At 37.6% G+C, this 18676-nt stretch overlaps 1 protein-coding gene across 1 annotated transcript; it reads right to left on the bottom strand.

Annotated features, from left to right (window-relative positions):
- Positions 1-10205: 10205 nt before the first annotated feature.
- LOC127653022 (protein SCO1 homolog, mitochondrial-like) lies at positions 10206-16745 on the bottom strand. Its single transcript, XM_052139505.1, has 7 exons — positions 16518-16745; positions 16136-16249; positions 14362-14452; positions 14046-14243; positions 12924-13016; positions 12710-12825; positions 10206-12365 (listed from the first exon to the last, which is right to left on the bottom strand). Exons 1-7 carry the CDS (start codon positions 16695-16697, stop codon positions 12231-12233), a joined length of 927 nt encoding a protein of 308 aa, XP_051995465.1. The 5' UTR covers positions 16698-16745; the 3' UTR covers positions 10206-12230.
- Between the last annotated feature and the right edge of the window lie 1931 nt (positions 16746-18676).

Genomic DNA, 18676 nt, shown 5'->3' with positions numbered 1-18676 from the left:
CAAAGACTGTCCAGACTGTGTATCAGCTTCTTCCCCCAAGCAATCAGACTCCTCAATACTCAGAGACTGGACTAACACACACACACACACACACACACACACACACACTTGTACACCATCCAACTTTTGCACATGTCCTGAGTTGCACTTTAATTATTGTCACTTTATACCTGGCTGCTACCTCAATAACTGCTATGCCCATAGAACACTATTTTATAGTATGTTATGTTTACATTTGGCATTTTTAGAAAGTGTCATCTTTTTGCACTACTCAGATTACAAATCTGTCTCTCACTGTGCTCATTGTCCTGTTAATTTTTTGTAATTTATTGTACTGTCCCGTACTTTTTGCACACATTTGCACGTGCAATTTATATAGGTATGTGTGGCAGCGGGGGCATGGTCGAGCGTCTGTCTAGAGGGAGAAAGAGCGGTAAGGGCGCTTACACCTGAGCTAAATTATGCCTAACACCGGTTTCTGATTACAGTGAACAAGGGGAGAGCAGCATAAGAGAGTGAGAGCAAGCCAGAATGGAGCAGACTGTTGTACCGACTCCCTAAAAGCTTATTCACTGTCTGGCCCTGAAGCCTTAGTGTTGTGAAGCTGAATTTTGAAAAGATTCATTGTGATATTGTGTGGCCATGGAGCCCGTGTTTGTGAGAAATTAAAAGATGAACCTGCTCCAATTGTCTCCTGACCCTTCCTTAGCTGGAAAGGAGAGTATTACACTGGTGCCGAAACCTGGGAAAACAATCGAAAGTGATGGAAGGAAGTCGCCCAGTAGAGTCCTCCCAGTTGACGGAGCTCCTCCAGTCCCTCGCCACACTGCATCAGAACCATCAACAGACCCTGATTGAGCTCCGGCAGGACCAAGATCATCAAGCAGAGGACCGGCATGCAATACGGAGTCTCCTCAGCCAGTAGGCCACTCCAGCCACAGCCACAGCCACGACCCCGGACCCCCGCTCCTCTTTGCCCCCGCCCGCGTTACAGAAGATGGAGACCAATTGGCCGGATTTTAGAAATGTATTAAAGGGGATTTGCGTGGATGGGTCCTGCACCAAAATAGGGAGATGTGCGATACTTTTACAGGGGAGGCGGAGCCTGGGCCGTCCTCGACCGCTCCAAGTCAGAATGACGAGGGAAGGGAATTCCCTGAGAGGAATGACGAGGAAAGGGAATTCCCTGAGAGGGACTTCCCTTTGGAGCAGTCACAGGACGAAACCCTCAAGCACGCCTTCAACCAAGTGAGAGTAATCGATGGTCAACAACTCCGGCCGGACATCGCTCTTTCATATCCTTATTTTGCTATTATAAATGACCGGTTATATAGAGTGATGCAGGACACTCAAACAAAGGAAAATGTAACACAGCTTTTGATTCCACGGAGCCGCCGGGAAATGGTATTCCAGACGGCTCATTACAATCCCATGGCGGGTCACTTAGGGGAAAGGAAGACACTACTCCGTCTAAATAGCCTGTTCTTATTGGCCGGGCATTGTCGGCGACGTCCGCAGGTGGTGTGCGGCGTGCCGTGAATGTCAGCTGGTAAACCCACCGGCCACCCCAAAAGCGCCATTGCGCCACCTTCCACTGATCGAGGTCCACTTCGAGAGAATTGGGATGGACCTCGTCGGGCCATTAGAATGGACAGCACGCGGACATCGTTTTGTATTAGTCCTGGTGGATTATGCAACGAGATATCCAGAAGCAGTGCAACTGAGCAACATCTCAGCACATAGTGTTGCAGGGGCACTCTTCAAAATAATCTCCCGGGTGGGGATTCCGAAAGAAATCCTCACCGATCAGAGCACAACTTTTATGTCACGTACACTTCGCGAGCTTTATGAACTGTTGGGCATTAAGTCGATTCGCACTAGCGTGTACCATCCGCAGACAGATGGCCTAGTGGAACGATTTAATAAAACCCTCAAAAATATGATTTGTTTGTTCGTGCACGAGGATGTTAGAAACTGGGATAAATGGCTTGACCCCCTGTCATTCGCAGTATGAGAGGTCCCGCAAGCCTCCACTGGCTTCTCCCCATTTGAGCTGCTGTTTGGGCAATGGCTTGATTTGTTCTCTTATTAATTACAATAAGAGTCTAAACAATATGACACAAAAAGCAGCATTCTCCCTTGAAATATTCCATAAATTGTATAAAACTTCATCATTGTTGAAGTTTCTCTTCTAGCAGATCCAGTGAGCTGTGGAGATTTTCTGCCCTGACTCACAGGATACACCTGCTGTTACAACACTTGATTATTTTAGCTTTATGTAAATGATGAAGTTTCTCTGTGCTCTCTTTTATATCTTATGCTCATTCAACCAGTGAAGACCGTTACAACAGTTACAGTCATTCTTCACAGTACTTGATAATCTAACTAAGAGTCCATAATAACATACATGATCTAGAGCAACAGTGTTTCTGTTTCTAACTCTGATCCATGATAAGTTATGATCATTTACAACATCAGAAGGACTTTTTCTAATACAGCAAACCTTTGCTTACTCATCTTATTTTAAACAGTAGCATATTATATTCAGTGATGCCGGTATCACGTTACTTAGTAACGCGTTACTCTAATCTGACCACTTTTTCCAGTAACGAGTAATCTAATGCGTTACTATTTCCAAACCAGTAATCAGATTAAAGTTACTTATCCAAGTCACTGTGCGTTACTATTTTTGTCACTTTCCTTAGTAAAAATATATATTTTTGCTTTCTTCTTGCATCTCGGGGAGTGAAGTCACGTATGCAACGAGTCACGTTTTCAGCATGAGGACAGTTCATGTGTACCACGCAGCGACACAAACGTAAACAACAATGGAGGGAGGAGAGAGATGCGTGTTTTGTAGCTGGACATACAGTCACTATTTTGAGTTTCTGTCAGCTAAAGATGGAAATATTAAGGTTCGTTGTACACTGTGCTGGTGGCGACAAAGTGCTATCTAGTTACAAAAATACTACGTCAAATTTGAAGAAACATTTGGAGTCGCAGCACTGCACAGTCAAACTTACAGAGCAAGTCCCACCAGGTGGTGCGAAGCAGAGAGCAGGAGGTCCCCCACCAAAAGCTGGACTTCGGTGCAAAACCAGTAAGTGGGGAGAGTTGAAGAAGTTGGTCGGGCAGTATGTTGTAGAGGAAATGCTGCCTTTATACACGGTTGACTCGCCCTCATATCGTGCCATAATAAACAAGATCCCTACCACTGTCAATGCCTAGCTGACTCACAGAATAGCTTTTTCTTCTTACATGGAGTATGCAGTGATGGAGAGAAATCTGAAGGCCACGCTGAATGAGGTCGACTTTGTGTCAACTACTGCGGATATTTGGACTGCTAACAACAGAAGTTATATGGGAGTAATGCTCCACTGGATCAGTAGATCCACATTAGAGTGCAACAAGGCTGAATTGGCATGTAGGAGAATTCGTGGTAGACACACGTATGATGTTATTGGTGCAGAAATTGAAAACATTCACTCTTCATATGGACTACTCAACAAAGTAGTTGCAACAGTGACTGATAATGGATCCAACTTTGTCAAGGCGTTTCAAGTTTATCAGCCTGTCACAGAGTCCGATGATGGACGGAGGAGGGAGAGTCCACCCCCACATATGATGATGATGATGTAACTTTTTTAGATCTGTCAGAAATCCTCTCAGCTGAGGATGAAACTTTTCGAATCAAGTAATCTGTAAAGTAACTAAGTTACTTTTAGAATCAAGTAATCAGTAAAGTAACTAAGTTACTGTGGCAACACTGATTATATTATCACTAACCATGTTGAGAATGACACACACTGATGAGCCAAAACATTATGGCCATCTGCCTAAAATGCTGATGGTCCTCCGCATGTCAGGGTTCCTGGAGGATCTGTTTATTGAGTCTGTCTTGTCTCTGCATGTTCCCAGCATTTCCCTTTGTTCTTTGTTTTGGTGTGACATGTTCTTGTCATGGTGTGGGGTTTCCCGATAGGGGCTCAGACTCATCAGCACATGGCTTGATTAGCTTCACCTGTTCCTTGTTTGATGTTAATTTCTTCCTCTATTTAACACCCTTGTGTGTGTGTGTGTGTGTGTGTGTGTGTGTGTGTGTGTGTGTGTGTGTGTGTGTGTGTGTGTGTGTGTGTGTGTGTGTGCGTGTGCGTGCGCGTGCGTGCGTGCGTATGCTGTCTTGTGCCTTCAGTGCAGCTGTCTGTCTGTCTGTCTGTCTGTCTGTCTGTCTGTCCTCGTGTTGGTTTTTCTTGTTTTCTGCCATCCCAGGCATTCCTCCTCAGATACAGTCACCTGCTCTGGTCCTTCTCAGCTCTCCCAAATAGTCCTCTGTGTTCTACTTACCCATCTCTCACTGGTCTGTGCACGTCTGACACTGTCCATCACTGTGACTGGCTGTAACAAGTGGCCTGTCTGGCCACCCTCCTAGGATTCCCCAGTCCTTTTTCGTGTGGTTGGAACCAGCAGCTTCCCATCAGCTCTCCATCATTACCCTCCAGTGTTTATTTCCTGTTTCCCTATCCATCACTCACTCGACATTGTGTCGATGTAATGACACTAGGGGTCGCCCTTGGGAGCCCCAAACACCTCTGAGAAAAGGCCAATGGGAATTGCCGGGTGGAATTTTCATGCCACTCCCCAGGACAAACGGGTATAAAAGGACTCATTCATATTTTTTCTTCGGAGCTGACCGGTTATGTTCAGCGAGCTGGATTCCTCCTCCGAACTATTCACCTCTACAAAAAGCAGATGGATTTATGGTGCATTACAGTGACTTCTCCCCCTCATGCACCGGTGGAGTGCAGAGAAAGTCCCTGGGCTCTTTAGCAGTATAAAAGAGTCCTACAGCCCTACACTCGGGAAAGCATGGCGGTCAGCTCCGCGTCGAGTCCTCAGCCTCTGACATCACCAAGCTGCCCTCTGATGCAGCGATCAACATCTCATCCGGCTTGCGAGCGCTGGAAGAGCAAGGCTGGCGGTGAGGCAAGCCTGCGTCATCCCAATGCTGGACAAAAGAATATGAGTGTATCGGGGAGTGGGTGGTCCATGGGGTTTTACCCGGTGGAGCTGGACTCACTGAAGCCCCCAAATCGCCTCCGGTGTCAGCCGAGGCGGACTCGTACCCGTTGGTAGGAGGAGCCGCAAGGGAGACAACCGAAGTGGCTTTCTCTCGGAAGAAGGGAAGCTGCGACTGCAACATTGCCATGGTCATGTTCTCACAGTGAGAACGTGAACCATCCACGAACGCTTCCTCAACGTGCTTATAGCCCAGGCACGTGAGGCAGTTATCGTGACCGTCAGAGGCGGAGAGGTAACGACCGCATCCAGGAACGGCACAGAGACGGAAAGGCATCTTTAAAAAGATGCGTCTTTAAAAAGACGTTCAACATAGCTGTGCCTTGCTCTAATAGAGAAAACGTACTCTTTTAGAGGAAATTGCTCTGTCGAAGCTCCCAGGGGTGTAATCTGCAGCGGAGTGCAGAGTGGAGAGAGAACCGCTGGAATGCACCTTATATCCAACAGCGGAATGGTCTTGAAGACAGGAAAGGGAAACGTCAGTGGTATTCAGCTGGCTGTAATACAACCGCTCAGCTCAGAAGAAAATGTCCTGACTGAATCCGCATCCCGATCTCCCTTTTATACCCGTATGTCTGGGGGAGTGGCATGCAAATTCTACTCGCCAATTCGGCAACTTCTCATTGGTCTTTTTACAAAGATCTGAAGGTGGATCAGGCTCCCAAGAGCGACCCCTAGTGTCACTATTCGACACAACGTCGAAGTATTTTGAATAGTCTCTCCTTTTCATTAAAAAAAGAGCAAAAATCAAAGTACTTACTTCAGCACTTACAATGGAAGTGAACAGGGCCATTTTTTGGAGGGTTTAAAGGCAGAAATATGAAGCTATAGTTTTATAAAAGCACATTCATTGTTCTGTTACAAGCCATGTATTGTTTGAGCTGCAAAGTTTTTAATTAATCATTTTTACAGTCATTTTAGGCTTTTAGAATTTTTGTTGACATTACATCATCATGGCAACGAAGTTATGTAAATGGATATAACTAAACAGGAATAGTAAGTGATTTTATCATGCTAAAATCATATAAACACACATATAGTTTACACTCTGGGAGGGAGGAGCCAAAGCCCCTACACAAAGCAATATACTGCACACATTTCAAACAAAAAGGTTTTGTTATTAGAACAAAATTTATTTATCTTGCATATTAAAAAAGTTTGAAATGTTGTTGATATTAATATTGTTAATGATTATTAACAGCAATAAAAGCATCATTTGAGCAAATAATAATTTCACTATTTCAGCTAAAACGATCATTCAGCATCTTTTTCATATGCAGGTGAGCCAAAAAGTCCTAAACTTTAGACACGCAAGTCTAAAAACTAGATCAATGTCACTGCGATAGATACAAAATGTCAAACCAAGTAAAGAAATGATTTGTTCATTTTCTATGATGCATTAATTTATAATGTCATTTTATATACAAGAATCTGCAGTTCATTCTCATATGTGAAGGTCCAATAAAAAAAGTCCAGAGAAACCTCAACATTTACATAAAGACTTTATATAATGGAACTATATTGGACCAACAGGTGCCTCCTTTGTGTGTGTGTGTGTGTGTGTGTGTGTGTGTGTGTGTGTGTGTGTGTGTCCATTAAAAGAGATTCAGTTCTCTGTGTTTCACTCTAATCATGTCTGTTGTATTCAGATTAATATCAGTTTGTGTTAGTTAAGCTGAAACAAAATCGTATTTCCTGAAGGAACAATATGATTACACTGGAAATTGTGCTGTACTGTAATTATGAATTATGTACATGTACAACTTACTGTCAGTTTTGCAGTAATGGATAAAACATAAAGATCCAGTAAAAATGTTGATAGGTTGATGTCAACATTAGTACAAAATATTGCATGTATTATTTCAAAAAATGCATTTTTAACTGTCCCAGAAATGTTTTGATGGTTTTCTTCTATTTTTGAATAACATGATTTCCTCGATACAAGAGTTCAATTCGAATCCAGTACACTTTGTACAACTTTATATACTCAAGAAGACTATTTGAAAAAGGGATTACCATACACACAGTTTCTTTGGCTGAAGCGTATTTGTACATTAGAGTCTGATTTTGACTATGAGGTAGTAATAATGTACAAGCATTTTGTTTAAAGTGATTTCCAAAGTGGCTTGATGATGCTCTTGTTAGACTGCTTAACGCCTCCACACCTATTAAAAAAGATAAACCTTTTTCTGTTGTATGAACTACTATGTATTTGGCTTACAGTCAGGAAAATTAGAATGTAATAAAAAAGCATTGGCGTTTACTACTGAGTGATCTTCTTCAGGTACCACGTGACTCCTCGTCAAGTTGGGCTATACCAACTCGTACAATGGAGAGGGACTTCCGTTTTTTGTCTCAAAATGTCAGATTCACAGCCACAAAATTACAAGTTATCTCATACGAAATTATTTTCTGCATTGATAAAATATATAAACAAGGACACATGCATTATTGGGGGAGGACAATTCACCCCCTTCAAAGCACTGAGGAGAACATGTCGAACATGCCGCCCATCTTCCCCAGTGATTTCAAATGTATGAATAAACCATAATTTAAAAAGTATAGATTCAAAACTGAGTCAAACGTAGTCTCATAGTCAGACGTTTGACTGAACAGCAGAAGGTCTGGTTCAAGAAACGGAAGCCAATGCGATAGTTCTGGCAGAGCACGCGCAGTAAGCAAAGTCACCCTGTTATTCAATTATTTTTTATTATTATTATTCATGCCAAACGTCTTACATGAAATTGTGTCAAAAATTACAGAACAACAAAAAAAATCAAATACAACAATTATCAAATAAAAAAAAATTAAAAAAAGCCAGAGGTAGAGAAAAAAAATCTATATAATGTTAAACAATGAAAGCATTTCTTGACTTTTCAAAGATTATTAGTTTTTTATGCCCATCAAAGACATAATATATAAGTTATAGTCAACCAGAAAAAGTGACAATAGCGGATTCTTACCCAAAAATTTGCATTTGTGTATAAAAAATTTACCAAGTATAATAAAGAGATTAACAATGTACTGGATATGTGAATTTGCATTGTTATAAAGAAAAATAATATTCTAAGTGTTTAAACATATTGTGACATTTGTTTTTTTTCTGAGAGATAGGTACAAAGCTCATTCCAAAAGGATTTAACACAAAGACATTCACTAAAAAGATGAACAATCGTCTCGTCTATGTCACAGAAAGTGCATTTCTTCTCAATATTTTGAATATACTTATGGAGTCTGCTATTACAAGGGTAGCATCTATGATTTTAAATGTAATGATCGATCAAAATAATGTGATAAAAGGATTTAGAATTCAAGATAAAGAAATTAAAATTTCCCAATTTAGATGACACCACAATTTTCTTAAAAATCAATCAGAAGTTCCTAAAACATTGGAGATTATTAAAGATTTTTCTCCAATTTCTGGCCTTTCTCTTAACATTTCAAAATGTGAAATATTATCTTTAAAAAATATAGATAAAACAACAATTTGTGGAATTCATCTTAAAGATGTAATTAATTATTTGGGTGTTATAGTTTCTTTAAATTCTAATTCGTTCTTACAGAAATGAATTTAATTCACATTAAATATGTGATTAAAAAGAAGTTCGAGTTTTATTATCAAAGGCAGAGGGTCTAGCAAGAGTTTCTTATCTCTTTTCTGTAATGGATTGTCCTAAGTCATCATGTTCCTTATCAGATAAATTATTATATAATTTCATATGGAAAAATAAACCACACAGAATAAAAAAAGAAGTTCTAAAAAATAATATTAATGATGGAGGTCTTGGAGTTGTTGACTTTACCCTATTCAACCATGTTTTAAAAGTAACTTGGATAAAAAGATTTAATCAAATACAGAGGAATTGAATTTTTGTTACAGTGCCCTTCTCAATTAGTAAACTACCCATTAAATTAGCAAGATTTCACCAACAGGCCTTACTGTCATGGTTATTGGTTTACAAACATAATTTTTCACATCACCGTTGATTTATTTGGAATAATCAAATATTACTTTCAGAAATAAATCATTATTTTTTGAGAGATGGTATTTTAATAATATCTATATTGTTAATCAGTTGATAGATGACAATGGTCAGTTTTATTCTTTTTCAGAATTCTCCAGTAAATTAGATTTTGGGGTGTCATTAAAAGAGTATTGTAGTCAATGCTATTCCTAGTGGTATAAAAATTCTTCTGAAAGGAGAGCGAACCAATACCATTTCTCTGAATAACACTTCTATTTCAATAGAAGGAATTCTTATTACTGATGACGAATTCAATAACCACTTTGTTCACAATCATATCAGCAGAAAATCTATTCCAGCATCTTCCTTTCAATGGATGATGCTATACAGTGTTAATTGGAATTTGGTCTCCTCCCCATAAATATCTATTAAGAAATAAGATAAAAGAAGTCACGTTGAAAATAGCAAGAAAAGAAAGGGGGAAATGGGGCAGTCCTGTCTTATACTTGTCTTATTGGTGTTGTTCCAGATACAAGTTTAACACAACTGTTTCCTCTTACATACAAGGTTTTCACTGTATTGATAAAATAATTATTAAAATCAAAGAAGCGTAATACACTAAAGATGAAATTGTGACTAACAGTATCGAAGGCTTTTTGGAAGTCTGAGAACATAATAAGAGCAGGATCCAAAACCAAATCACGATAATCAAATAAATCAAGAACTAATCTTACATTGTTGGATATGTGATGACCCTTCATAAACCCTGATTGGCACTCATCAATCAAATCATCAAGGCCATGATTTTTAAGTCGTTTTGCCAGGACAGATGCCAAAATGTTATAGTCGTTATTTAATAATGTGATTGGGTGCCAGTTGTCAATCAAAAGAATATCTTTTTGAGATGTTTGTTCTAGAGTAATAACACCCTCTCTCATTGATGGTGGAAGGCATCCATTGACAAATTATTCTTCATAGACTGCCAATAAAAATTTTGATAAAGGGTCACAAAAATCTGTTATTCAATTCAGGCATCTCATCCAAACATGATCCAGTCTCTGCCTTACAAGATTTGCACAGCTGTCCTTCTTCGCTTCTTTATTAAAGCATTTATTATTAAAACAAAATGTATTTATCATGCATATTAAAGTTTTAAAGTTTGTTGATATTACTATTGTTAATGAATATTAACAGCAATAAAAGCATCATTTGAGCAAGTAATAATTTCACTATTTCAGCTGAAATGGTCAATAATTCATACTGAGCTCAATTGTGGCTTCTTTTTCCTCTATACATATACAGGTGAGCCAAAAAGTATTTAGACACACTAGTAAGTCACACTTAAAACTTTATCAATGTCACTGCAATAGATACAAAATGTCAAACCAAGTAAAGAAATTATTTGGGACGTTTTCTAGACATTTCAGAACTAACTTAACTTTTCTATGCTATTTATACTATTTCCTATGAGTTTGACTATGCATTATTTTATTTTGTTCTCTCTGTGAAAAGAAATGTTCTCCTCACTCTTATTAATGTCATTTTATATACAAGAATCTGCTATTCATTCTCATATGTGAAAATCTAATTAAAAAATTCAGGATCAAAGAAAACCTCAAAATTTACAAAAAGACTTCGGTCCTAATAAAGTGCCTGACGTGGTCTTCTGTTGTTGTAACGCCCTCAATGTGAGTTGTGCATTCTGAGATGCTATTCTGTCAGTGCTAACCAGTCTGGCAATTCTCTATTGATCTCTCTCATCAACAAGGTGTTTCCGTCCACAGAACTGCTGCTCACTGGATGTTTTTGGCACCATTCTGAGTAAATTCAAGAGGCTGTTGTGCATGAAAATCAGTAGATCAGCAGTTACTGAAATACTCAAACTAGCCCATCTGGTACCAACAATCATGCCATGCTCAATCACTGAGACCACACGATTGGCTGATTAGATAATTGTATGAATAAGTAGGTACACAGGTGTAAAGTGGACAGTAAGTGTATATTGCCAGCCTGCGTTATAAAGCAGCATAATGTAGTATTTTTGTATCGCTAAAATAGCTAGAATTGGCTTATAGCGGAAAAGGTCCACATTCAAGTTGGATACTGGTGGTACTCTAGTTACAATAATAATAATAATAATAATAATTTCTTGCATTTATATAGCACTTTTCTAGGCACTCAAAGCGCTTTACATAGTATAGGGGGAATCTCCTCAACCACCACCAGTGTGCAGCATCCACCTGGATTATGCGACGGCAGCCATAGTGCGCCAGAACGCCCACCACACACCAGCTATTGGTGGAGAGGAGAGAGTAGAGTTATGTAGCCAATTCAGGGATGGAGATTAATACGATGCCATGATAGATAGGGGCCAATGGGGGGAATTTGGCCAGGACACCGGGGTTACACCCCTACTCTTTACGAGAAGTGTCCTGGGATTTTTAATGACCACAGAGAGTCAGGACCTCGGTTTAACATTTCATCCGAAGGATGGTGACTTTTTTACAGTATAGTGTCCCCGTCACTATACTGGGGCATTAGGACCCACACAGACTGTAGGGTGAGCACCCCCTGCTGGCCTCCCTAATACCACTTCCCTAATACCACAATGAAAAATAAGGTTGATACCTTCATAGCTCAGCCAACATAAAGACCTGATTTTATTGGTATATTCTCACTACCATACATCTGTATAGGGCAGTGATAATCCACTAGTGCTTACACTGCCTCTGGTGGTCAGGAGGAATGAAACAGAACACTCCTTATGCAATTGCGTAACATTTCCCTCAGAATAATTTGTGATTTTTACATAAAATAATGCCACACCATGCATCAACACTGTATTAAAAAGATGAAAAACACAACATTGTAATTTATTGAAGCTGGAGCCTTTAAATGTCATTACTGTTGACAGAAATTAAAAAACAAATGATTGTAAAGTACTGAGATTTAAAAGTACTGCCGTGAAATGGAGAATGATGCACAAGTCATGGAAAATGATACACAAATGCTCTGATTTCTTAAGTCATAGTTGCATTTTAAATAAATATAAACTATTTCTCAGTTAAATTAAAGCGTTTCCCTCTGTCTGAGAGATTCTGTAGAGAAATGTCAGAAATAAGGAATAAGTGTGTGCTGTTCCCTTTGACCACTCAACATCTTCAATGAGAGAGTCAGTGCCACAGCAGTTTATTTTCCATGTTTGTACATCCTCATGTGGGATGCAATAGATGCCGAGATCTCAGAAGATTTCTTATTCTGTCCAAAATACTCCAGAAATTGCCCATCAGGCCCCACCAGGTACATTATGATGGTGTGATCAACCTGTATTTACAGGGAAAGAATTCAATGTGACATGCTGATAAACGTAAAAATATAAACGTTAACTCTCAACACCAATAGTTGCTCAGTTCGGCTCCATACACACTACATGGAATTTATGAAAACGCGCTTGTCACTACCTGACTTTTTCAAAAGCTAATTTGGTTGCAGAATGCGGATGTCACTCCGGTGCAGCATTTTACCAAACTGTGTGTGTATAGAACAGGATTAAGCACTAAAAGGTGAACTGACAACCAAATTTAGCTGCAGTGTGTACATGGCCAAAGTGTTTTTTTGTTTTTTTTTTTTCAAACCCAACTGAATGATTTAGTACACTAAAAGCTCACTATGTAGTCGTTGTCTTCATCCTTTGGGCCCTGGCTGTAGTACACTCTGTAAGCTCTGGACACTTGTTCAATTTGGGCAACTGTTCCTGTAAAGCCGATCAGCTTGGGGGAAAACTCTGCATACAAGATATTGAAAACATAAATTATGAAGAAATCATATTATCTCAGTTCAAGAGTAATAAAATGATCAATACTTTCGGTTCTTCCAGCTCACCTTTGACATATGCTGACATGGCCTCTGGTGTGTCTCTATCAGGATCAATTGTGATGAGAATTGGTGTTAAATTTGGGAGTGTTTTAATTCTATCTGTAACAAAAATGTACAAGAGACTCAGAACAATATTTCACAAATAAATAATATCCCGTATATAGACATTTTCTTATGTTTCAAACAACTTATTTTTTGTACAAATTGTTAATTGAATATAAATTATTCTGTAATAGGTTTGGGATCAAGGCCTTTATTAGTAAGGCTGCTCGTTGCACAATAGCGTTTTAATTTTCAAATATATTTCTCAACACAACTTTGGTAAAGTGTGAGCAGCAGGGTAAATTAAAGGGGGTAGTACACCAGGCGCATTCTAAAATTCATAATTATTCATTTCTACGAAGGTTCACACACACATCACCAACTCTCAGCGTCAACATTTTGCACTGCCACGGACAGCAAGTCACATCGTTTTCCATTAAATTGGACCCAAATCATTATCAAAGGACAAATATTATTTACTCTAGATATATTGTATATATGTATCTTTCATACAGCCTACACAATGTATTTTATGTCTTTTTGTGGTTTGATAGCTTGAATGATAAACCTGTTCAAGGCTACATACAGAGAAATTGAATAATAAACGTCACCATTTCTCGTCAAATGTCAATTTGTTCACACTTGAAGTACAAAAACCTTCACAACTTTGGATCTTTGTGGCGCATCAGCTCATCCTCTTTGTGGAGCTCTAAAATATGGTGTGAGATACTGTACCTGTACCTTTCCTACCTGTGACAGTAAATGTTATATCACCCTCTTGTGGTCTCCCAGCACTATTATGCCACACTATTAAACAGATGGCCAACTAAATTCATTGGAAAGCATGCAAATTAGGCTTCTAATTTAAATGACGGCTAATTTGAATATATCAATGCCTCAAAAATATATAGATAAACTAGCATCACTATGTAATATATTAAATTATAATATTTTACATTATATTTGATTAGCATTATTATTAAACGATTATAAAAATTAAAAAAACGTTAAGTGATTATATCATTCTTCTTGAAATCTATACAAATCTAAACTCATTATTGACCCAAAAATGAAATGATACATTACCAATCTCATCTACGACCTCAATCATTTTCTCCAGTTCATCAGGACATATGTCTGGACAGTGTGTGAACCCAAAATAGATCAGCACCCACTGGCCGAGGAAATCTTCACTCTTCGTGGGTTTATTGTTGTGGTCCACAAGTGAGAATGGACCTCCAAGTGCTGGTTTTCCTATCGACTTGGTTCTTTCTCTTTCAATCACTAGAATACCAAAGAAACACAAATGCTCACAGTAGTAATAGCTGCTACTATGATGTAGACCATGTGTGCAAAAAAAAACAATGTTTTTTGTTCAGATGCATAAATAAACTGTCCTTACTTTCCTCTTTTTCTCTCTTGAAGTATTTCATGCCGAGAAGAACACCTCCTCCCAACGCACATGTAATGGCAAGGGATTTCCATGTAACTGGCTGTGGAAAAGAGACATCAATATCATAAGTTCCAAAAATACTAGAGACAAATAAATCTTTAAGGCATCCTATCATTTGAGGTAGCAATATTTTAAGGATTTAGGCTGCTGTCACCAATAAGGCTGATTATTGACCAAAGTTCTTTAAGGGATAGTTCAGCCAAAAATGAAAATTCTGGTATTGTTTACTCACCTTTATGTTGTTCCAAACCTGTATGACTTTCTTCTACTTCTGTGGAACACATTAAGGAGACGTTATGAGTATGTTAAGGTCTGACAGCCTCAGTCACCATTTACTTCCATTGCATCCTCTTTTTCACCATACAAAGACAGTGAATGGTGAATAAGGATGTCATTCTTTCTAACATCTCATTTTGAGTTCCACCTAAGAATGTCATTCTGGTTTGATGAGGGTGTGTAAACAATTACATACTTACATTTTTGGGCAAACTATTACTTTAACCCCAAAGTTCTATCTCTGTACCTGCAACTACTGTCCTGCATGGCTTACTCTAAGTTTACTGTAATATTAGCATTAAAAAATAAATATACCAAAAAATGCAAAAGAATCCACTGTCCTAACATGACATTGTAATTTGACATAATAGAGTTACAATTAAGGTTTAATTATCCTAATTTGCCGCAAACATGTATTTTATCATATGGTTTTAGCAAAAGTGTATTACAAAACACATAATATTATGATTGGCAGGCAAATTATTTTAAGGAGATGGAAGTCGGATGGAGTGCCCTCATTTTCGGAGTGGTGTGCGGAGATGGGGAGGGTGGCTGCTTTCGAGGAGGGGTCAAGCAGAAAGCTGGGAGTTCGGAATTTTTTTGATAGGAAATGAGGTTGTGAAGAGAGTAAATTAGTTTGAAAAAAAAATATATATATATATTTTTTTTTTTTTTTTGGGGGATATTCTTATTTGTGAACACAGGGGTGTTCAGTGGGGGTTAGGGTGGAAGAGGGGCAATAGTGGGGGTTACATTTAAAATGTTGATTCATTGTATAAATGTTCTTTGTTATATATCTATGAATCAATACAAAATGTTAATTGGAACAAAACACATATTAAATCTGAGTGGTAAATTGTGGGACTGTTGTGCAGAACACAAACAAAGATTTGTCACAATGCAAGAGAATGGGTGCAAATAAATTTAAAGCTCTAAAGGGATATAAAGGCAGCATTAAAGCAATCCAAATGACTCCAGTGGTTAAATCTGTCTTCAGAAGTGATATGATAGGTGTGTATGAGAAACAGATCAATTGTTAAGTCCTTTTTTTATTATAAATCTTTCACATTCACATACTTCTCGTTTTGTTGATTTGCAATCTTTGTGCATATCGCCACCTACTGGGCAGGAAGAGAATTTATTGTAAAAAAAGGACTTAAATATTTATCTGTTTCTCACCCACACCTATCATATATCTTCTGAAGATATGGATTAAACCATTGGAGGCGTCTGAATTACTTTTATGCCGTTCTTATGTGATTTTTGGAGCTTCAAAGTTCTGGTCAACATTCACTTCCATTGAGGACCTACAGAGCTGAAATATTCTTCTGAAAGTCTTTGTGTTCTGCAGAAGAAAGAAAGACAGACAAATCTGGGATGGTATGAGTGTGAGTAAATGGTAAGAGAATTTTCTTTTTTGGTGAACTATCCCTACAAGGATGCTTACACCAGTCTTCTTGTTTTTAGATTTGTCCCGGCCAGATGAGGGTGGTGGAGGTAGAGTGGACAGTGTCCGTATGTTCACAGGGGACACACATGGTGCCGTCCTGCACGTCCTAAACTGAAGAAGAGGTTCATAGACATTAAATGAAAATGTCCCATTTGTTATTTTTAAATTCGTGCAGAACAATCAACTTAGCAACATACAGAGCATGTGAAGTGGTAATTAATTAATTAAAATAAACAGATATCTGCTGGAAAAAATAAAGAGGCAACACCTAAATGTCCTCATGTTAAATCATATTAAAATTCTTTACATTTAAAAACAGTAGAGTGTACAATTAATACTATTTGTGTAGACTGACTGCAAGAGTAAGCCAGTGACCTACCAGTGTGTTGGTCCCTCTATGTGACAGCACTGCACATGTGTGCGCTGAACTTGTGAAGCAGGCGAGACTTTGTGCATTATAACATTTACTGACACGCACTGATCTAAACATCTGACATCTCAAATCCTGTACACTTAACGCCGCTGTTAACCCTGTTATAGCCCTCACAGATAACATCATGCTTCTTCAACGCGGAAGTTAATGTCCGTTTACGCAACCAGACTATGCGCAATCGTAGGATACAAATGACTGACCCTGAATCAGCTGTTAAGAATGAAAGAGGCTAGTAAACCTTTACGACCGTTTTCAAACCGATCTGAGGTCTGTTCAGTGTTTTGAAGGTGATAGCGGAAGTGACGTAGACTAGCTTGTGTGTTTCACTTCCTATTTGCTTAAAGAAACAGAAAATATTTGTGACGTCAAGAGGCAATTAAAAAGCTTTGCCATTTATTAAAACAGAGAGAAGGCCATCTGGACTTTACCAAACAAATATTTATTAGTAAATAAAGTTAAGGAAATAACTTTAAAAATCTTACACCGATACTACCCAGTTAATATTTTTCTTGTTAAATTTAAAAAGGATATTGATTTGAACTGTTCTTTTTGCAATACATTGCCTGAGTCCTTGTTTCATTTATTTTGGCATTGTGCTCATGTAAGGAAATTTTGGAAAGATTTGACCAGATTTATAATTGATAACATTGAACACACTTATTCTTTATGTTTAGATAACGTTATATTTGGTTTTACTAATATCCCCTCAAATAAAAGAAAAGAATACTATATTATAAATTAAATTTACATTTTTTGCTAAATTTCATATACATAAATGTAAGTACAGTAAATCCCAACCTTTGTTTTTGGTTCTTGAAAAATAAATTCAAATATATATCAAGACTATTTTTCATTCACATAATAAGAAAGCAATTAAAACTGTTTCTATATGCGAGTCCTTCAATATATTTACATAATGTTTAGCCTTCACCCCCTGGCTGTATTGTTTTTCTCTTTATATGTATTATTGTAGTTTTGACTGTACATTGACTTTGTTTGAAAAAAAAAAAAAACAACTGGAAGTTTTCAGAAAAATAAATAAATAATTAAATAAAAATAAAAATGTCTTAAAACAGCGAAAACTGTACATCTGCTTTTATTCAAACTACTAATGAAAATCATTATATTACAAGCATGATGCAGATTCTATCTGTCATCAAAATTGCTTAACCCTTGTGTACATTATGTAATACAGCAAACAGAAAATAGGGGGAAAGCATGTATTTGCTCTATAGGCTAAACATTTTTAAAAAAATTCGCCATCTGGTTGAAAAGATAAAATATATGTAAATATTCAAGCCAGGGCTCCGGAATGAAAGCATAATGTTATAGAATTCATGATTGAGTGTAACTATTGTGTGTACACATTGTATAATAGATGTATTATGAACTGAGGTTGAAATATAAAATTTCCCCCAAAAATACACACCTTTGGCAACATTTATGCTTGCCGCTGGCATTAACACATTACATTAACAATGATTGAAAAAAAATAAAAAATTAAAAAGACAAAAATGTCCCGAAGGTCGTACAATAGTTACAATTCTACACATTAAATGTTTTCAATATACAATTATTATAATTTTGCTTGCATATATTTTCATTACATAACTGTGTAAATGTGTATATATGTATTTATATGTACAGGGTTGGGAAGTTTACTTTTAAAAAAGGATTCAGCTACAGATTACAGAATACATTATGTAAAATGTAATTTGTAATGTATTCTGTTGGGTTACTCAAGGTCAGTAATGTAATCTAAATACTTTTTATTACTTCTTCAGCTCTGGCAGACCTTTGACTATAAACAAGTAAATAAAGTAAGGAAATACACTTCAATGTAAAAATACATTCTCTGAAAAAATGCCTAAATATCTTATGCAGTTTTTGTACTCAATTAAAATGTATTTTTAGATATTTTTACAGGAAAACAACATTTCAATTCTCATTATGAACACAATGTTTGCTGTATGTCTTGATGTGCATTTTCGGCATAGAATTCATTATAAAGAATAATCGCATCTTATAACAGATGTATGTAAAGGCAAGAATACAATTTTAGCTTAGCATAAAGCTAAATGTTCTCATCACAATTTACACAAGGC

The sequence above is a fragment of the Xyrauchen texanus genome, chromosome 12 (genome assembly GCF_025860055.1).
Source record: "Xyrauchen texanus isolate HMW12.3.18 chromosome 12, RBS_HiC_50CHRs, whole genome shotgun sequence".
In the NCBI taxonomy this organism is placed as follows: domain Eukaryota; kingdom Metazoa; phylum Chordata; class Actinopteri; order Cypriniformes; family Catostomidae; genus Xyrauchen; species Xyrauchen texanus.
This window is presented reverse-complemented; position numbering and strand designations above follow the sequence as displayed.

Bases quoted from the DNA above. Each gene is read 5' to 3' on its own strand.
- LOC127653022 (XM_052139505.1), bottom strand. From the start codon at position 16,697: ATGATGTTATCTGTGAGGGCTATAACAGGGTTAACAGCGGCGTTAAGT. The intron at 14,453-16,135 runs GTAAGCATCCTT...TCTTTTCCACAG, and splicing joins CTAAAAACAAGAAGACTGGT to CCAGTTACATGGAAATCCCT. The intron at 12,366-12,709 runs GTGAGCTTTTAG...CTGTAAATACAG, and splicing joins ATGAAGACAACGACTACATA to GTTGATCACACCATCATAAT.